The sequence below is a fragment of the Gossypium arboreum genome, chromosome 4 (assembly GCF_025698485.1).
Source record: "Gossypium arboreum isolate Shixiya-1 chromosome 4, ASM2569848v2, whole genome shotgun sequence".
Lineage (NCBI taxonomy): Eukaryota > Viridiplantae > Streptophyta > Magnoliopsida > Malvales > Malvaceae > Gossypium > Gossypium arboreum.
In genome coordinates this window covers 111694192-111715472 of record NC_069073.1, presented here as the reverse complement: position 1 = coordinate 111715472, position 21281 = coordinate 111694192, and the positions used below count along the sequence as shown (strand labels likewise).

At 31.9% G+C, this 21281-nt stretch overlaps 3 protein-coding genes across 6 annotated transcripts; 1 reads left to right on the top strand and 2 right to left on the bottom strand.

Annotated features, from left to right (window-relative positions):
• Positions 1-7723: 7723 nt before the first annotated feature.
• Positions 7724-9600, bottom strand: LOC108460689 (protein SHORT HYPOCOTYL IN WHITE LIGHT 1). Of its 2 annotated transcripts, none has more exons than XM_017760279.2 (3): positions 8901-9600; positions 8655-8720; positions 7724-8059 (listed from the first exon to the last, which is right to left on the bottom strand). In XM_017760279.2, exons 1-3 carry the CDS (start codon positions 9255-9257, stop codon positions 7916-7918), a joined length of 567 nt encoding a protein of 188 aa, XP_017615768.1. In that variant the 5' UTR covers positions 9258-9600; the 3' UTR covers positions 7724-7915. The 2 variants fall into 2 exon arrangements, with proteins under 2 accessions (XP_017615768.1, XP_052882454.1); XM_053026494.1 differs by having other exon boundaries at positions 7994-8059; positions 8655-8707.
• An 863-nt stretch (positions 9601-10463) lies between these two features.
• LOC108460688 (serine/threonine-protein phosphatase PP2A-2 catalytic subunit-like) lies at positions 10464-14974 on the bottom strand. Its single transcript, XM_017760278.2, has 6 exons — positions 14433-14974; positions 13463-13577; positions 11658-11766; positions 11501-11578; positions 10988-11179; positions 10464-10911 (listed from the first exon to the last, which is right to left on the bottom strand). The coding sequence occupies exons 1-6, from the start codon at positions 14683-14685 to the stop codon at positions 10738-10740; spliced, it is 921 nt and encodes a 306-aa protein (XP_017615767.1). The 5' UTR covers positions 14686-14974; the 3' UTR covers positions 10464-10737.
• A 2296-nt stretch (positions 14975-17270) lies between these two features.
• On the top strand, positions 17271-21037 carry LOC108457937 (probable uridine nucleosidase 2). Of its 3 annotated transcripts, none has more exons than XM_017757152.2 (9): positions 17271-17512; positions 17955-18070; positions 18175-18234; positions 18982-19167; positions 19258-19362; positions 19754-19850; positions 20032-20139; positions 20215-20350; positions 20803-21037. In XM_017757152.2, exons 1-9 carry the CDS (start codon positions 17455-17457, stop codon positions 20906-20908), a joined length of 972 nt encoding a protein of 323 aa, XP_017612641.1. In that variant the 5' UTR covers positions 17271-17454; the 3' UTR covers positions 20909-21037. The 3 variants fall into 3 exon arrangements, with proteins under 3 accessions (XP_017612641.1, XP_052882453.1, XP_017612643.1); XM_017757154.2 differs by lacking the exon at positions 17271-17512 and adding an exon at positions 18797-18900 and having other exon boundaries at positions 17979-18070; positions 18179-18234; XM_053026493.1 differs by lacking the exon at positions 20032-20139.
• Positions 21038-21281: the final 244 nt, after the last annotated feature.

The window sequence follows — 21281 nt, the reverse complement described above, 5'->3', positions numbered from 1 at the left end:
AAATTGGTAGAATTGTTATTCTCAAAAAATAGAATTTATAGAAAATAAATTCTCACTATTTTTTGGTAGAATAACAATATCTCAAAGTTGTGTGTTTTTAGCCTTACCAGTGCCATCTATTTAGTAGGAGAGATAAAAGAATCCTAGTTGAATTAGTAGAATACAAATAATATTTATTTAATAGAAAAATCAATCCCCTAGTTGAATTAGGAGAGAATATTATGAGGGGTTTGGGGTCTCTCTTGTATCAGGTCCAATTATACATGCTTACTGGACTTTTAACGTAGCACTTTATAATTTAATCCAACCCGATACATGTTTTTCTATTTCCCAAAATAAATATTATTAAATTGATATAAAATTAATTTTCCAATTAAATAATTTCTCAATCCAATTCTAATCTCATTAAAGTCATGACAACTTTATTGTAAAAGAATCTATGAGAAAATATATTTAATTTTTACATTCAACGGACTCTCAGTGACTAATTAATTTAATTCCATTTTCAAACTTCAATTATTTACTTAAAAAATAATTTGAAAATCTTAAATTAATTCTTAGGTAATTTCCATACTTAGTGAAAAACCACATTCATTTCTGAATGTAACTGTAACACTACGAAGCATTACTGGAATTAAACGCTAATAACGAACAACACCGAGTCATAAATCTATATTTCAATTTAAAATTTCTCAAATTCCACCTTTAAGTCCCTAATATTGACCTACGTGGCCCAAAATATACTTAGGAAGTGTTTTGGGATTAAACCGGGAACTTTGGAAACTTTTCCTTGAGAATAGGGGCACACGCCCGTGTGGCCTAGGACATGCCCGTGTGGCCTGCCTGTGAGGCTCTCATGGCAGTGGGGCCAGCCCGTGGGCAGATCTAACTTTCTCACACGGCCGTGGGACTAACCTGTGGGAAATTCTGACTTTGCCACACGGCCTGGGCACACGCCTATGTGACTTGGCCGTGTGAAAACCTGATTTTTCACCATTTTTGAGCTATTTTCACAAATCAAACACACCTAATTCATACCCAATACATTGACTTATAAATCTTGATCAAATAACATTCCTCTATTCATTTCAAATACTTCTTAAAAGTTACAAATTACCTTACACCCAAAAGGTAAAATATATTTAAGTGGCTAAAACAAAACCTAATACATGCCACATTTCCAAAAGATAGATTCATCACCAGAAACTAAACTGAGGTCAGGATTGACTCGGATGCTGCACCAAACTTCAACTTTATCTAGCCTGCGCATGGAACAAACCGTACGCCGAGTATTAGAAATACTCAGTGGTATTACCATAATTCAAATTATAGCAAATATAAAATATCATAAACATGCATAGATAGTTAACAAATCAGACATATAATTCATACCAAGTTATCATATTTCCATTGTATCATTTTCATTATTTGATTCAATATTTCATCAAAAAGATTACCAACTATTCATGAACCTTTGGTTCATCTCTCAATCACATATAAATATCCATTTCACATTCTAATATAAATAATTCATGAACCTTGGTTTTATGCCTTCAATCTCATAGCTCAAATTGTATTTCTCATTTCATCTTATTATATCACTTTCTCATTTCATTCAATAATTTAATTTATCAATTTCATTTAGTTTTTCTCTTCACATATATTTCCCCTATTAACATAACTCAGACTTTGGAGGATACACAGATCCAACCAAACACACCAAAGTGGCGGCCAATGCCTCATCGGGTAGTTCGAAGCAAATAAGTGAAGACCAACGTCTCAACGGCTAGGCCGAAGCAAAGTGGCGACCAACGCCTCATCGAATCTATCCAAAGTAAATATGACACACCAAGTGCCTCATCGACTCGAAGTCGAAGAATCCCTAAATACTTTCTATCCTAAGGCATGCCAACTATATCCACCCTAGCCCGACTAGTTAATAGGTTATCGAAATCATTCGAATTCAAATCAATCACAATAACAATTCAATCACAATTTCAAATTCACCACAAATCATTATACAATATACTTTCACACATGAATACATTCATCAATTAAATCCAATTCTCATTCAATTCAAATATCACTACTTACCTCAATTTCATTTTTCATGCACATATATTGAAATTAAACATTTAATAATAAATAACTTGAATTAAGGTAATACAACCGATATTTTCTCGAGCTACTCCTCGATCACTTTTTCCTTTCCCTTCGCATTCAACGTCTCGGTTTCTTTGTTTGCTACGAAAATTAGCATAATTATAATTAATTAATAACACACTTATTTTATAGAAAATAATAACTTTCCATGCAACTTTAACCTAAATCCCAAATTTGTCCTAACTATTTTCATCTTCTTCCTTTTTATAATTCATATTATATCCTTATTCAATTTCCATCAAAACTTTAATATACCCATTAAACTTTTATCATTTTTCCATAATTTTGAATTTCTATCAATTTAGTCCCTACAATACAAAACTTATGACCTTGTTTACAATTCAATCCTTTAATCAATTTAAATCAAAATTTCTATCAATTAAACCCCTAATTTCATCATTAGTTCAACATAAACCCTACTTAAAAGTCTATCATCTTTCAATATTTTCACACAAATTCAAAAGTATTCAACTTTAAAACTTCAAAAACATCAAATCACTAAGAAAAGGACTTAATTGACTTACCAATTTAACTTCTAAGCTTTCAAACCCTAATTTCTCCTTTTTCTTTTCTTTTGTTCTTTCTTTCTTTCTATTTTGTCTCTTCTCTGTTTCTTTTCTTGTTTTTCTTTCTTTTATTTATTCTTTATTTCATTTTATTTCTTTCATTTACTAAATTAATAATTAATTATAAAATATCTAATTAATACAAATAAAAATATTACATGTGTATTCAACATACATATACACATGTAATATTTCATCACCATACATTTGTCATTATCTCAATTAATTGATAAAATATAATAATAATAATAATAATAATAATAATAATAATAATAAGTAAATATCTTTTACTTAATTCATAAGTAAATTTATATATTATATACACTTGTACTAATAATTTAAATACACATTTATTTATTTTTAACTTACACATGTCACTAATTTAGTTTAATTACTAATTTAATCCTTTATCCTTTCTCTATTCTATGGTTAAGCTTTTATGCTCTATTCAATTTAATCCTTTCTACTAATTACTTCTAATTAAAAATAAATTCACCTAATTGAAATCTAATTCAACTTACAACTAACTTCGTAAATATTTTTGTATAAATATTTATGAACCTATTTTCCTAAGACGGAGCCCTAAACTCACTTTTCCGGTGCCCGTGAAATATGGGTCGTTACATTAACTCATTTCTCTAACTTTATCATTTTTATCTATTTCTTTTCATTTGATTCAACATTCAATTCATTTCTAGTTTCAATGAGCTAGCGGATGGACTGATTGAACATATGTGATTAGGGCTCAAATGATTTGTTATTAAGTTCTAGCTTTTCGCCTATTCATTATAAACTTATTTAGTCCCAAAGGCATTCCACTATAGTATAATGGCTATGCTCTCTCCAATTACATATTATTATGAAAGCTACTCGATTAGTACTTATCCAATGATATTGTCATAAATGTGTTACCCTAACAGGATATCTTTAATCTATTTAGGATAAATCTGTTCTCCCAATATGATCCTATTTCATCTTATGGTAACCATTATAACTTCTTTCATGAAAAGTCAATTACTATCAAATAGTAATTAAGTCATTTATCACAAAGACAAACGACTCATGGCCATGTTTACTTTTCATCTGTCATGTAATACAATGAGAGGATATCATTTACCTATTTCTTGGGCTATGAATTCCATTATTGTGAATGATGCTACATATTGCAAAAGTTGTATACACAACGCACCAGCTTTCAATTCTTTATCTATTTGAACTCAAGCTTTTATTTACATCAAAGTATACGAATCATGCATACATAATCCATCATCCACACAAGATTGAGGTATGTTGCGCTATGAACATCATAAGTGAATAAATCCATAAACAAATTCAAGATCTATTCTACATGGGTCTTGTTTGATGTATTGTCAGTTCAATCAGTCACATCTATGTCTTTATCTTCTGGAAGTCATCCGCTCTAATGCTTAAGATAAAGTATTTCTTCAATTGGACTTGATAAACGACGTATTAGTCTTTCAATCAGTTTGCTCATTTCCAATTAGACTAAGGACATGCTTAGATTCAACTACTAATATAAGTTGTCTTTCAGATTATGATTGGACCATGTAATACCATTTAATATTATTTAAACATTAGATAACCAGTAAGCTAATATTTACTTATATTTTTCTTTGCATGCAAAAAACATTGAAGACAATATACAAAGGGTATTAATGTAATTTATGAATAATTTTATTAAACCAAATTGTTTGAAAAAATACAAGTGTACATAAACGAAAATACTACACTTAGGACATTAGATCCAACAACATGATTGGCTGATGATTAACTCAAAGTGTTGCAAGCATCATATGTTCAATGACAGTTGTTGGTCGATTCTGGTCACAATATGGAAACGATAGCTCATGTTCTAAGGGACTGTCCATCTATACGAATGATATGGCAATCGGTAGTCCTAGTATGCTTGGAGGATATTTTATATTTGGTTCCTATTGATTCTTGGTTAGCGAGGAACCTTCAAAACGTGAAGGATGTGATGTTTAGAGGGGTTCGAGGGGAGATTACGTTTAGTGTTCAAGTATGGAGGATTTGGACATCTCGTAATCAGTTAATTTTTTTTGTAACACCAGTCATAACCTACTAATATTGCATTTAGTAGTTTTGCTTGGGCTAAAATAATTTCAAAAATTTTGACTGCTAATCAGACCACTGTGCATGTGCGGTGGTGTTGGCCGTTGGAGAGGTGGTTCAAACTAAACACGGATGGACGGGTTAACCAAAAAACTGATACTACGGCTAGAGGCGAGTTACTGGCTTTAGCCATAACATTGGGTGTTGTTTGGTTTTAATGGATGAGTTATGGGCTATGTATATTGGGTTGGGAGTAGTTTGGGAAGTTACGTTCGTAGGTTAGTGGTGGAGAGCGATAGTTGAGTTACTGTTCACCTTCTTAAGTCTTCAACTAGGCGAGATTCAATCATCCTAGTTGATGATATTTGAAGCTTGTTGTCTCGACAATGGTAGGTGGACGTGCAATATGTGGTGCAAGGCGCAAATTCCGCAATTGATGCGGCATGATTTTAAGCAACTCATGTCCCCTGGTTGTTTATATGGCTAGGCTTTAGTCTAGCTTCCTTTGTAATCCAAAGAAATATATAATTCCATATTATGTACATATTTCTTTAAATTTATCAAAATATAAAAAAAATGTATAAATATCTTGATCTGTATAGAGTAATGGTTAAAATGTGTTTAGCAATAGTTCAAACCGTGTGACCCCATCCTCTTTCCCTAATATTGTAATACAAAAAATTATAAATAACTTCAAAAAAATATTTATTAATAGATAACATCAACTCAATCAAATTCTAATTATAAATATTTAAGTTGAACTTCATCCCCATACCCAATTTTTCTTAATCAATATGGGATTTGCTTATGGATATTGTTTGAGTTATATATTTTATGGAGGAAAGTAAAAATGGCGAAAGTAAGTAATTATGGAAAGTATTTTTTGGTTTTGTGGTCAATAATATGATGATAGAGGAGAGACAAAAGTATGGCAAGATAGAGATGAGAATCATGATTCTGGAGCATAAGTTTTATAATATTCTTTTTAGACACATGGGATTCTACATTGCTTTTATCATTGGACTGTCTACTTCAATATTTGATAGCCCAAAAGTAGAAGGACCACTTCCTACCCTTAACCTGGTTGGCAGATTTTGGCTTCTTGGAACTAAGAATTTGGTCAAGACTACATGTTACACGTTATAATGTCATTCTTATTTAACACCTAACAATTTAAACAATCATTTGAATAAATTGGACTTAATTTATCAGAAGCAATTCTTGAACCTTGATGACCCAATAACTATTTCAGTGCTTTGTATTTTACCATCTTATTTTGTAAAACAAGGATAAGATAAAGAAATTAAATTCATTTAGACTAGAATTATCTATGAGTTGGGTCATCGGTCCGATGACTCACTCGAAAAGTAAAAGGGTTTGGGTAAAAAATATAGGTTCGAAAAATAGGCTTGGGCAAAAAAAATTAGGCCCGTTTAAAAAACTGGTCAGGCCTCAAGTAAGGGTTTTTTAGTTTGGGCCCGACTTGAATTTGCAAAAACAATAAAAAAAACTGCTATTTTCCCACTATTTTGTTGTTGTTTTTCCACTATTTTATTGACATTTCACTATTATGTTGCTACTTAATTTTACTACTATTTTAGAAATATTTGCTTGTTAAGTTGCACTTATCTTAATGTTATTTAAGTATAAAAATATTTTTAATTTTATTTTAAATTTTTAGAAAACATTTATTTTAATTTTTGTTAGTGTTTTTGATTATTATGTTTTAAAATTTTTTATTTAAAAATAAAATAAACAATTTTAATACAATCATGCCAAACTCGTGTTTTAACATTTTTATCCTGATCAAACTTGAGTAAAAATTTAGATCTATTTTTCAAGCTGAACAAAGCCTGAACCTAGAATTTTATTATGGCTCAACCCATGCACAACTCTAATTTAGACTCTATCTTGTAGATAGGTTTAAATGTCAATCACGGAATGTAAAAAGCTTAACTATAAATAAGGTCTGCATGAGTTGAATATTTTATCGAGCATTCTATCTTTTCTTGCTTGTTTTGCTTAGCTTTATCAACTTTACAGGTTCAGTGCCTTCACTTCGAGAGATTCAATCTGTCTTAGACATTTTGAAGTGAATTCACCACTCAACACCGCACGAGTTGCTCAATTAAAATCCAGATCCACCACACATAACAAATCCGAAGAAGAAAATGATTAAATTTACCTTTCTGGACTCTCTTCAAATATAGCAATTCAATTCAACTTTTTTAGCATAAAATTTTAACTTTGGTCACTTCAATAAAAATTATATTTTTATCCAACCCGCAGACAGGCTTCACCCCTGCCTGTATATGCTAGGATGATTTTGCAAAGGTGAGTTGGGATCAAGCCAAAGGCAGGAGGAGGGATTGAACTAAAAGATTTGAATAGCTGGAATAAGGGTTGCATGTTGCAGCAAACATGGGCTATCATTATTCAAGCAAGTTCTTTGTGGATTGCTTGGATTAGAGCATACATTCTTAAAGGCAGGACTTTGTGGGATATGCCATTGACTCCAAATTGCAACTGGAGCTGGAAGAAAATTATGAAGCTTAAGGATGTTACAAATTTGATTTCACAAAGTAGAGGATGGCCTATGACATGAGGATGGCCTATGACATGACAATGGTTTTTGGTGAGTAAGGTATGGCAAGAAATCAGACGGAGAGCTGGGAAAGTGCCATTATCGGTTTGGCATTCGATTTAGAAGCAACAAGGGAATACAGTTCTGGTACATCACCCAAGTGGTTAGCATATCATCAACCGGAATTGTCAATTAGTAATAATAGCAATAATCTGCATCATGGCATCATGTTAAAAACCAGAGGGACACTGCATTTTCCTTCTCAACATGAGCCATGGAGCCACCATTTTTGTCTCGAAAGGAATGCTCAAAGCCATTGTTGTGTTAAACAAACGTGCTGTTTAACTCCATCATATCATCATTTATTCAACAGTATTAGTGTAAAAAAAAGTATATATGATTGTTACATTTGTACTTAATTTCCTAGTCAAATTTACAAGAGAAAGCATTCCTATAAAATTCAGAAGCCCCAAAGAGGTAACTTTTGCCTTTTAACCAATGATGAAGTTTATATTATTGGCTGTGAAGTGCCAAAGGAACCATCACCTTGGTTAAAACCGTTCCCAATTGATTGGAAATACGAAACAGCAGCCCAAATCACACGAAGAAGCAATATAACAACAAATACTGTTCCTCCGAGAGTGCATACCACCTGTCATCATTTTGGATTTTGGCTATTATTATTTTCATTATCAAAACAAGGGGAAGAACATAAATGCATCAAGAATTATACTCTTGACAGCTAAAGATATATGGATTTATGATAATGTTTGTTGAGGGGAGACCATACTCCTTTTGGTGAAGTTTTTGAAGTGCCGTTCGTCCGGAGCTGACAGATTCCTTAATGGTCTGTATTATCCCTTAGTCAAGCTGAGGTTTTGTCTTTGTCAAGAGCTTGAGCCTAAGGTGGGTTTGTAAAGCAAGAGCGCCTTGTCAGATTGGGTTATGCGTGACACACAGGGAACGTGTGCATCTCGTGCTCAAAAGGGTTCGAACTCATGCCTTAAATGGCATTAGAAGGTCCCCTTAGTAGATGGTCCGTGTGTCATGCATGGTTCGATTTGAAGGGGTGCTCCCACTTCACGAACCCCACCTCAGGCTCAGGTTCTCGACAGAAGTGAGAGACACAATCCCGGTTCAATCCGGGGATAATACCGATCCGGTAAAAAGCTTAAACGTTATAGTTGCAGCAGTGATTGCCACCTTAACCATATACAAAAGTAGGAATAAGTAGAAGTAATTGATACCTCAAGAAGTGCTCTAAGAATGGAAAGTGCAGCCAATAAGAGGACTCCATCAACTGCAAATGACACCTGAATATTTTAGAACAAAGAAAAATAGGTGTCAACCTAAGTTTCATTAGTAGCAATGAGAATTGCAAACAGAGGTTAAATTGAAGATAGAATTTATAATAAATCCCAATAATAGATTAATTCATAGCATCAAGGCATAAAGAAAGGCAAAAGGCCAAGAAGGAATTTGAGTAATTTTACCAATTGGGGCGACATTGCAGCAGGTAAGATAGAGCGAGAAGCCTTCTTGGCACGCTTGGAGACCTTCCTGAACATGCTGTGCAAGAATCTCAACAACAAATCCACGCTACTCTCTGTTTCGTCGTCTTCGTCATCACTCTCCTCAACCAAATAAGGGAAGAAAGGTTCCTCCACCGCCTCACTTTCCTCATAACCTGAACCATCAAATTGACTACGGCAAATGGAGGAAATGGGGGGTTTGGGGTTGAAAGATTTGTGAGGTGGGAAGGAAAGGGTTGCCGGAGGGGAAAACAACGAGTGGGGGAGTTTGTTAGTGGCTATAGGAACCACACAGCTGCACGATAAGGCTATTGCCATCGCTGTTTGTTAACAACATAAACAGTGGTAGATTGGGATCGGCAACAAAGCTGTCTGAATATTTGGGAGAAAAGGCTATCACAATCTCACCATTTTCTTAATAAAAAATGAAACTCTCAAAATTCAAAAATCTCCATCTCCATAAATCAATACTAATGATCGAAAACAAAAAAGATTTCAGTAAAGCCCAGTTTGAAGATCAAGTTCTTAGAGCTGAAAAAAGATATCCATGAGAAGATAAGAAATATGAAACAACATTAAACAACAAAGAAAAGATAATACGATATAAAAACAAAATTTTATTGGTAAGAGATTTTTGGAGGCGAAAATTATAAGCGACACTAGGGTTATCCAATGAAATGAGTTTTAAATCGAAATTATTCGAATTAAATTAAATATAAATTTTATTATAATATAATTAATTGTATTATATAAATGTGAAAACTTTAAGTGAGAAAAAATTAGAAATTTTAAATTTTTAATATAATTTTAGAATTTATATTCTTAATTTATATATATTAAAATATAAATTTTGAATTTTTTATAATTATTTTGGATTATTTTGTAATTTTGTTGGAAGAGATTAATTTATTCATTTTCAAAATTGATAGGACCAAAAAGTAAATTTTACCAAATTATTTTTCAAATTATTTGAATGTTAAAATTCAACTCTAATTATTTATTTGAGTTGAATAAATAAAATAAAATAATTCAAAATTTAAATAAAAATCATTTTTTGAATGAATCAAATTTTACTCATTTCTAAATAGTATCGGGATGTTGACTAACTAATTTAACTGATTAAATTAAATTATTCCATTGAAATATTAAAAATTAAATATTGTAATCAGCTTAAAAATGTATAATGCATTTGGTGCATTTGATTTAGTGATAAAACTTTTAACATATTAGATTGTTGCACTAAATGAAAACTATATATGTAATAGACATAAAAGTAAATATAAAAATAAAGAAAATTTTAATTAAAATGATAAAATTAAAACATTAATAGTCGATATTTCAAGTTCTAATGCAAGACATACAAAAATAGTATTTTAAAAAATACTGATAATAACAAAACCTGTTTTTATCTGTTTTTGGTCGTTATATTTTTAAATCGTCTATAAATCAATTTATTTAAATATGTTTTTTTTTAAAAAAAAGCAGATTAGTCAAACCAAGTAAGCGAAATTCTACTTGAACAGGTTTAATGAAACGGTCTGATTTTTTCAACACTGAACAAGATAACATGTTATTTGCTGCTTTCCTCCTACGAGAAATATACAAAAGGCAAAAGGGCATTGGAGCCTTTTATCAGTACTGCTAGACATTAACAATGCAGCAGCTGGACTAACTGTAAACATCAAAGAATGATGCTATGGAGGTGAACCAAAACTTAGAAAAGCCTCTACCTTTCAACACATTCATCAGTAAAAGGGGTGCTAGAAAGTAGAAACAACTAGCATGGATAAATATATAGTTACAAGAAATAATCAGGAGTCTTGGACATGGAGTCGGGATCAACTTGCCGCGGTGCTGGATCGAACTGAAGAAAATTCTGGTCCATATTCTCCCCAATCTCTAAAATTGCAGCCATGTTCCCGCAACGATAGCAATAATTTGGAGCACTGAAGACAGTAACCACATTCTTGTCCTGAAGGGGAAGCACATAATAACTGATTCATATACTTGTATAAAAATGTTTAAATTGTTTCCTTTTGGTTTCATACCTGACACCAATTGTATCCTTCCATGACGAGCTGATGGGCTCTTGAGATAAGAGTGAGACCATTGGTACGGTTGAACTGAGCAGCAATATCTTGTCCAAATGTATAACCGGCACCACGTGGAGATACACCCCAACCACATCGGTCATCAGGATCAGACCACAAGAGATCACACATTGGTCCATCATGAGGAACCTACCACGAATATACCCGCAGAATATATACCATATTACAGAAACGAAAACAACAAAAAATGAATGAACATAAAATTTCAAAATAATGCATCAAAGATCTGAGGTTCCGTTGCACCCTAGACATGAATAGCACTCATAAATTTTAATATTGAGATCTGAATCGTAGGCCATTTTCTCAACTATCCTATCATTCATAATCTAACAAGTCTTCATACTTTGGTCGGTTTTGTAAGATTCAAAGCATATTGTAAATTACCAGTACTCCACTTGAACATGGATCAAGATGAGTAAGAAAAATTGAGAGAATCACTTATAAAGATACCTCTTGTACTCGGTCCAATGCTCGAATATTGTCTAATGTGTCCAAAGATGGTGAAAGCCCTCCATGTAAACAAAAGATCTGCCATGAAAAAAATTCTATGGTGTTTATCAGTTGTCATGATAATAACTTAAATAGGATGCCAAGGTTAAAGTGAAACCTGACTCTCTATAAGGGCTGTGAGTGGTAAATAATCAAAGAGGTCCGTAAAATACTTCCACACATTGGCATTTCCATATTTTCTCAAGCATTCATCATAAAAACCATACCTAATAAGGAGGGAAAATGAAACCTTTAGAAAAGCAATAATTTGGCAGCCCGTACAATGTGAAAAAGTTCTAAACACCAATAAACCAACTCCCATGATTTCTAAAATTCCTACTTTAAATTAAATGCCAATATGATTTCACTATTCATTAGTCGCATTATGTTTGTAACTACTGGAAAATGTCAATTTTGACATCCTTATCTCTAGTTAGAGTTACTTTAACATTAAGAAAGTTGGACAATCATCCTAATCTGTATTATCTCAACTGAAATTCATGTAAATCAAGTTTATCTTGTAGTACTAGACATCAGGAATGAAATTGAGTATGAAACATAAAAATATTGTCTTTTCGCATAAGTACAATACTCAACAAGAGTTATAAATGTGATTGTGCAAAATCCACAAATTGGTTAAATAAACATTCAGGAAGCATCCAATTTGTAATGTTGTAATTTTTCTTAAACTAGAAAACAAAGAAAGCAAGAACTATAGAGAAAAGTGAACCGGGAAAGAAAAGGGTATGGCAGGATGAGGGACATTTAAGCAGCACTGAAAAAGTGAAAAGCATATTAAAAAGAGAAACTGGGAGAGAGTAGGTTTGACAACACAACTGCAAGGTGGTTGGCCTCACGCTAACAATTATTAAAAACATGTTCCTTGCATGTTATGTTCATGCCAGACAAAATTGAGAGTATATCATCGAAACATTGTGTATTGCCAATAATGATGATTAATAGTAAGGATGCTGATTCTTTGCATGACAAATTTTATAAATCAAAACAAGAACCCCCTTTACCATGCATGAAGGAACTCGTATCAAGGGTTTGATGTTAAATCCTTCCACGGAAATCTTAAAATATCATTAGCCACTCTGTCAAATATAAGAAATAACTCAAAGAAGAATTATCAACTACACTTGCTCATTTTACCAATATATCGAAATCAGTTGAGCAATTTAGAATTTAAATAAACTATTTCACGAATGACAAAAATCAAACATGTCAGAGATTACTGTACAGGTATCCACCCAGTAGCACTATTAGATAATTTCAAAGGCGAATTTATTTTCTTCTTTCCAACCAAACTGCTTAAATCCTATGGAAAGATAACTGTTTGTAATTTGTGGAGAATATCTGTCATTTTTCCCCACGGGCAGGTAGAATATTATCTACGGCCTTTAACAAACAAATTTCACAACTACTTCCAAAATGGAGATTTTATATGTAACAAACAGAAAGCAAGGATTTTTTTTCTTCCTTTTAATGAAAGAAGTATCAATTCAAAAAGTAGGAGAAATGGGTAACATAAAGACTGAACCCATTTAAATAAAACAGGAAAAAGAACTTGAGATTTTATTAGAAAGAATGGATCACCTCATCAGTGTTTAGTATTAGATTGCTCTTCATAATGCATAGAACCTTTTAAGTCACTCAACTCAACAAAGGTCAAATAAGCTATGTAGTGATCAACTTGTATTCAAAAGTAAGACTGAAGGCCTTACTTGGTAGCTAAGTTTTTCACCAATGGTTAAGTTCTGTAACACATTTCTAATCTTGTAACTTAACCACTGGGTCATTTTTTTTTATATAATTCACCTTTTCACCCTTCCAGGAGAGCTTAAATGCTGTTTTCTTTGTTAGTGTATATGCTATAATATCACTAATAGAAAGGAGGCAATATAGGTGAAAAGATCTTACACTTGTGTTATCTGCCGGCTTTCATGATTTCCTCTGAGAATTGTGATTCTATCTCTATAGCGGACCTTCAGAGCCACTAAAAGTGTGGCAGTTTCAACTGAGTAGTACCCACGATCTGCACAAATGAAGCAAAGGTTAAAACAACATCCTAGTCCATTCAAATTAAAAAATTTGCAAATAACTGCAGTATTATTCGAATTATCGGAAGCACTATAAAATGAACTGATTTCTACCCACATTTCATACCCTCAACCATCTCAGAGCTTTGACTAAGCTGTCACAATTTAATTCATATAATAACTGAAACACATAATGGCTAATATTTCGTATTTATAGCAACATCCCTTGACAATGACTGGAAAATGTCCTAACTTAGCCCCACCACGAATTTTGGCATCACAGATTTGAGGAAATATAACTTCTCACCCTTAAAGGTAAGGAACTAAAATAGCACAGTCGTCCACAGTTTAGAGGAAGCTCGTTAAGCATAAAGACCATTCCCACCCCGAATTTTCAGCAGTTGGAGCATCCAATGAGGATACCAAACAAAAAATTTGCTGCAAACTCAGTAGCATGAAGATAGAACATAGAACCACTGGATTTGATACAATTTCAATATAACAATCCACCAATCTATCAACATATGAGGAATTGAATATAACCAATGCCTCATACTTTTTTTTTAGCAAAGCTAGGAAAGATCCGTGCCTACATATCTTTTTATAAAAAAACTCCATTAATTAATCCACAAAAATTTACATAAAGAATGAATATGATTAAATCTAACAAATTACAACAGAGATCAAAACATATTCACCAAATATTATTCACAAAAATATAACAGAAAAAGAAGAATAAATGAAAAACCGCCTTGCTCCTATATTAAAATCACATTGAATTTCAAATAATCAGAAAAAAGTATCAGAAAAAAGAAGAAGAGAGAATTAAATAAAGAAAGAAGCGAACTGACCTACATAATCTCCCATGAAGAGATAATTGGTATCAGGCACATTACCTCCTATCCGGAACAGCTCTACCAGATCATAAAACTGACCGTGAATATCACCACATACCGTTACTGGACAGTTCACCGGCTGCACGTTCAATTCCTCAACCAGTACCGCTCGTGCCTGCTCGCATAACGCCTTCACCTCCTCCTCCGACAGTGGCTTACACTTCATCAGCTGCTCGATTTGAAGGTCTAGGTCTCCCGTTGATGACATCCTTTCAGCTCTTCCACCGTCCGGTCACTTGATCCTCCTCCTCCCCCTTCTCCTTCACCATTGACCGTATATCGAGAAAATAAATAAATTAATAATTAATCAAATGAAAGTGGTTAGATCGGTTAATTTCAATCTTTGAAGCGTAATGGATTTATTTTGCCTACGCCAATATTACAAAGAACGAAAGAGCTTTTTCTTTCTTTTTTTTTCTACCCCCGGTGGCTCCGCCGAGTCAAATTCCTGTGAAATGACACGTGTCAAGTTGTTGCTTTTCTTTGAACATAAACATTTTATCTGTTTTATTATTATTCTTTTTCGGCATAATAACTTTTTTACTCCTCCAACTTTACAAGAAAATTTATTTGAGTATTTAAATTTATATTTTTGTCAAATCATTCTAAAATAGATAAAAAATTAGCATTTATTATTTTGTTGACATACATACACCTGCATTACCACATAAATGACACAGCAGCATTTAACTATTTTCTAAAATTTAAAAATATTTTATAATTTTATAATTTTATATTTTAAATAATTTTAACAATTTTACTTTTAACAATAGCTTTTATAAATTTTTGAATTTTAAATTTTAAAAATAATTAAATATTGATATGTCAATGTAAACAAATTTAAAAATATTTACTTTTTATCATTTTAAGGTGATTTGACAAAAATTGTAAATTCAATAATAATAAAATAAAAAATAAAATAGAAAGCTATTTTTTTAAATTAAAATGCTAAATAAGTTATTATGCATTATTCTTTGGTAGTCGACAATTATCCATTATTTTTGGCATTTTCCTTTTTTAAAATATAATAAAGATGGATTTTGTTGAGCCAAGCAATAAATTAAGAAATAATTTAATCAAATTTAAGGTGGTAAAAGTATCATTGAGGTACTTATATTAGGAGTTGGATCGCATTTTGTCCTCTCTTCCCAAAAAATAAGTAAATTAGTTCCTATATAATAAATTAAAGAAAAAATTAATTATTTCTATTAAAAATTAATTAGTATCCATTTTATTCAATTGACTTTTGTTTGAGCCGGATGGTGAAAAATTATCATGTTCGGTTCTTTGGATGATGGATCTAGAAAAATTCACCTATCCTAATAATAAAAAAGCCTAACTTGAACAATCCTGTATTAAGAGCCAAATTAGCTAAAAGTATGAGTCACAATTATTATGAGGAATTCGCATAGCCCAATGATCTTTTATATATTTTTCTAGTAGTAATTCTCGATACTATTACTTGTAACGTGGGCTTAGCTGTTCTAAAATCTTTAATGATTGGTGAACCCACTGATCCATCTGCAACTCTTTTAGACTTCAAATATGGAATTCAAATGGATAAAATAGGAAATGATATTCCGAATCATAGAACTATAATGAAATATACAATTAACTAAAATTTATTAAATTTGAAAAAGAATCAGAAAAAATGGTTCGATCCTCTTGTTTTAATTTCTCGCATGGATTAATTTATTAAGAAAAAAATAAATTGTGATCTGAATTACCAAATTAAGGTTTGATTTCGATTTAATATAACTATAGAATATAAAAAGATTTTAAAGCATTGAATTTTCAACTAGTGATATTAGTGAAGCAATGCTTATTGGCTTCCACTTTGAAACGTCTTTCATATGCTATATTCATAAAACCAATATTTATGCCAATCCAGTTCATAAATAACTTCCATATACGTAGTCATAATCAATACACATTAAGATACTAAACTTCAGATAACCATAGTCGTATACACATGCACAATGACCAAATTTCTTTAGAAACTTTTCGAAAAAAATAAAAAAATAAATCTAGATTGATTATTATATACATTATCATATGTTTTTCTCTACTACTTAATTAGTAAAGTTCTAAACTCGAGTTTAAATTCAACTTGAGCTTAAACTCAATATTTATTCGAGTTATTTGAGCTTAAAATTCAAGTTTTCAGACTCAATTCTTTTTAAAATCTAGATTTTTCAATAAAAATTAAGGATTTTACTTGAAAAACTTAAATTTTTCTATTTACTAAAAAACAAAATTAATTCTGAAAGAGGAGAAAAAAATTAAAAGATAATATGATTTTTCCTTGTAAAAGCCCAAGAAAACAAACTAAAGTTAAATTGTTATCCAACTAAAGTTAATTTTAAAAAGGAAAATAAAAAGTTAAAAAGATAAAATGATAAAATGATTTTCTCTATAAAATCCATGGTTTTCTTTTATTGAGAAAATTAAAATTAATTCTAAAAATAAAATAATAAAAGAAATTAAAAAGATAAAATGAGTGATCAAAATGTAAATTTATTAAAGTTGTGTAATTAAAATGAATGTATAATAATATTTGATAATCTATGAGTGATCAAAATAAAAATTATTTTTAATGAAAGTGCCTAAAATGTCAATTTTTTCAGTACAAAACTTATAAGAGTTAAATGATCTACAATGTAGTTTATCCTTCTAAAACTAATTACTAATTTTGGAGATTGATATTGAAAATAGATTAAAATATAGGAATTAATTTCCCATCCAAGTAATGTTCAGAGAATTTGGCGGAAAAAAACAAAACAAAAATATATTTATCATATTATCAATGCCTACGGCTACAAGTTACTATGGATTGGAACCCAACTACCCCCAACTTTACCATGGTTTCAGGCTTAGCACAAATTTCCTAATCTCTTCTTTCCTTTCCCTTTCAATAATTTCAGTCTTCCACGGCCTGAGGTTACCACCTATCAGAGAAGAAAACTCCTAAACGCCAATGGCTTCAGCAGCAGGAGAACCGAAGAAGATCATCATAGACACTGATCCTGGCATTGGTAATCATGACCTATTACTCGATTCGAATTTGATCTTTTGCAATTTAAATTATCTTATCTGTTTATCTTTTTAGATCCCTAAATAGTCGCTCTGAATCTGTTTCTACTGTTGTTATACTGTATCCTTTCTCTCTTATTTTTCGAAAATTTCATAGAAAAGCTAGTAAAGCTCAAATAGGACTTCGCCTGAATAGAGAGTATCAAACGAATTCTAGGCTTCTCGACGTAATCGCAGTTCACATCAACGTTAACATTCTAGCAAATCTAAGCAAGAGATCATGTGTTCAAATATTGGAATTTTTTTACGTAAATCCATTTGATGCTCAGGTTTTTCCTAAGAATCAAGATAAATCGACAATATCTTTCGTTTTTGTTACTTTAACTGTTGCTCGAATGACTTGATGTCTATCTTTGTTCTTTGTGATTCAATCGGATGATGCAGATGATGCCATGGCGATATTTCTGGCTCTGAGGTCTCCTGAAGTGGAGGTCATCGGACTCACCACTATTTATGGCAATGTCTACACTACTTTGGCCACGAGGAATGCCTTACATTTGGTAACATATCGTTCTTTCTACTCTGATTTTTTATTCTTTCATGATTAGTTGGCATTGGTTTGAACTTTGATGTGGATTGCTTTGCTTGGCTGCTTGTCTCCTAGCTAGAGGTTGCAGACAGGACTGATATCCCTGTGGCGGAAGGATCACATGTTACCATCACTGTATGTACAGTTATCCTCAATGTCCCTACTCTCTCCAAATTTTTATCTTTGTCTTATTCACCTTCCATACCTCGCATTCCCCTAAAATTCTTAGTTGATTAATATTTTAGTCGTTAATCCATCAGCCTTGACCTTCTTTCTGTTTGAGTTGAACCTGGAAGCTAAGAGAACATGATATAAAATATTTATATTGTCTTTCCTTCTATTGGCTTGTTTTTTTTGGAAATACATATGCCGGTTTAATACTGTCAACTACTATCTTAAACTGTCTATATAAACTATACAGGTCGAAGTTTTAACAGGGCCAATATTATATTGCAAGTGCTACCAATTTATGTATTCCACGTTTTTATCTAACTTTTACAAATACTAAATTATCATCTTTAGGTTTCAAATTTTCTTAAACAAATATTGATAAAGAAAATCAAGTTTTAAAATGTTGTTGTTCAAAGGCGTAAGAGCAATTAGATTCATGGCTGGTATTGAAAGTGATTATGTTGTTTCTTTAGCTGTATACGCATAGGACATTAGGCTTTCTGAACTTGAATTTTAGTTTCTGCAGAAATGGATGTGGTATATTTTATGGTATTTTGATTATGGAAGACAGCTTGAATGATGGTGAATCACGAATGTCATTCAACTTTTGGATTTTGGGCGCACATAAATGTGTGTATATTTATTAACAATGTTCAGTGACTTCTATGATAGTGTCATTCTAATTAAACTGACGATTAGTTTTGCACCCAGAAAGGTACAAAACTTCGTGTTGCTGATTTTGTCCATGGTGCTGATGGGCTTGGCAATCAAAATTTCCCTCCCCCGGAAGGAAAGCCTATTGACATGTCAGCTACTGATTTCCTTGTTGAGCAAGCAAACCTCTATCCTGGGAAGGTCACTGTGGTGGCATTGGGGCCCCTAACAAATATTGCACTGGTCCGATTCTTGATCATTTCTACTATTGTGGCATACTTTTCTTTTTAAATGACATCTCTAATATTTCGTTTTAGATTCTATATTGAGCAGGCTATTCAACAAGATCCATCGTTTGTTAAAAACATTGGGCAGATTGTTCTTCTTGGTGGTGCTTTTGCAGTAAATGGAAATGTGAATCCAGCAGCCGAGGCCAATGTAAGTTTCTCAAAATTTTGGTATCTATTTTGCTGTCTCCAACACTTTTAATTTATCAGGTTAGTTTTTTTTTTTTTCACAATATATTTTAACCTTTCTAACTTGCATAAAAAAATAGCAATTGTTGGAAGAATATATGCTCTTCTTAACCTTTTCAAGTTCTTTCTACCTTCTTTCAAAAAAAAAAAAAAAGTTCTTTCTACCTGATATAACTTTTACTTCTTAAGATGTTAGGTGTTCATATGATTTCAACAGTTGAAGATGGTGTTCATAAAAGGAAAAACTAAACCTTTTATTTGAATTTTTGATGCTTCAATGTTTTTGCATGGTATTGTCATGGCTGCATACACTCTGTCTTACATCTTGTTCCAAATGCTGAATTGAATGACAGATCTTTGGTGATCCAGATGCTGCAGATATTGTGTTCACAAGTGGAGCAGATGTTTTGGCTGTGGGGATAAATGTAACTCATCAAGTTGTTTTGACAGGTACTCATTTTGGCTATTTCTCTATCTTTTTCAATATATTGTTAGCGAGGATTATTCTATTATCTATAGGTCTATATGAACACCTTACAATTTTAATTTCTGGAACTTCTTTCCTCATTTTTTTATTCTTTCTTTTGAGTTTCCACCTGTTTTTTTTTTAATTACACTTGTCATATTTTAGATTCTGACCGTGAAACATTGGCTAGTTCAAATGGAAAATTTGCTCAGTACTTGTTGAAGATACTAGAGGTGTACTTCAATTATCATCATGATGCATATAGCACTAAAGGTTCGTCTGCTGGAAATGGTTAAGGGATTTCTGCTGAACCGTGAACTTTCTAATTTATTCACTACCATTCTGCAGGTGTGTACCTTCATGACCCAACAGCCATGCTTGCAGCCATTAATCCTTCACTTATCACCTACGTGGAGGGTGCTGTCAGAGTTCAAACAAATGGCATCACACGGGGACTAACACTATTATACAACAAGCAGAAGAGGTTAGATATTTTTTGTGTGTATTGGAACTGAAGGAAACTAAATGAGCTTTATTAGAATATTTAATTGCAGCAGCTAGTAGTCGAAAAAAACTGTTAAGCATAATTTGTAAATAAAGAAAACCGACTCCTTTGAGTAACTTAACAAAGGCCCTATTTGAGCCACACTTGACTGCAGAGAAAGAGTAATAAGCTTTACAGTATCATGACTTGTCAGTTTCAGGATTCTCTTATTAAGCCATGACTTATAATGTTTGAAAATGGAATAAGCTGCTGGATGAAGTGATACAAAGTAAAGGAAATCAATTGTATATGAAAGCTTTTTCTATGCAGTGATGTTGTGCTTGTCTTGGATAGGAGATAAAGTAGATATAACGTGTAGACATGCAGTTGTACCCTTCAAATTCTGTAATGATGTATGATTGTTCATTATTGAGTGGGATGCATTTGAGCAGGTTTGCTGAAATTACGGAGTGGTCTAATCAACCATCGGTGAAGGTGGCAGTCACAGTTGATGCACCTGCTGTTCTCAAATTGGTTATGAAGAGGTTGATGGAATGATGATGAGGATGGTTGTATTGTGTAATCATTGTGAATGTTTTTTTAAGACTGTATAAGCTTTGTTAGTGGACTAATTTGTTCTGTTACGATAGCTGTTATTGTTTCAATAAAAGGTAATAATTTATGCTATTTTTAGTTACTATTATAATAGCACGAGCAAAAAGTTCATTTAACACATGTTTTACTATTTTTAGATATAAAATAAAAAATAATTAGTACATTAGAAAGATTAAGTAAAAATTTTGTAAAAATAATACTTCTTCAAAATAAGTGAAAAATTTTCCCTTGAATAGCTAAAAATTACCAATTGTAATTAATTTATAATTAATCAATAATTAAAACATGTGAAAAAAATAATAATTCAACTAAACAT

Coding starts and splice junctions, on each gene's coding strand:
- LOC108460688 (XM_017760278.2), bottom strand. CDS start 14,685: ATGTCATCAACGGGAGACCTAGACCTTCAAATCGAGCAGCTGATGAAG. Junction 11,767..13,462: donor AGCCGGCAGATAACACAAGT/GTAAGATCTTTT, acceptor CCTCCTTATTAG/GTATGGTTTTTATGATGAAT. Junction 10,912..10,987: donor AAGGATACAATTGGTGTCAG/GTATGAAACCAA, acceptor CTTCCCCTTCAG/GACAAGAATGTGGTTACTGT.
- LOC108457937 (XM_017757152.2), top strand. CDS start 17,455: ATGGCTTCAGCAGCAGGAGAACCGAAGAAGATCATCATAGACACTGAT. Junction 17,513..17,954: donor AGACACTGATCCTGGCATTG/GTAATCATGACC, acceptor CGGATGATGCAG/ATGATGCCATGGCGATATTT. Junction 19,168..19,257: donor CCCTAACAAATATTGCACTG/GTCCGATTCTTG, acceptor TATATTGAGCAG/GCTATTCAACAAGATCCATC.
- LOC108460689 (XM_017760279.2), bottom strand. CDS start 9,257: ATGGCAATAGCCTTATCGTGCAGCTGTGTGGTTCCTATAGCCACTAAC. Junction 8,721..8,900: donor CTGCAATGTCGCCCCAATTG/GTAAAATTACTC, acceptor TAAAATATTCAG/GTGTCATTTGCAGTTGATGG. Junction 8,060..8,654: donor TTCTTAGAGCACTTCTTGAG/GTATCAATTACT, acceptor AAATGATGACAG/GTGGTATGCACTCTCGGAGG.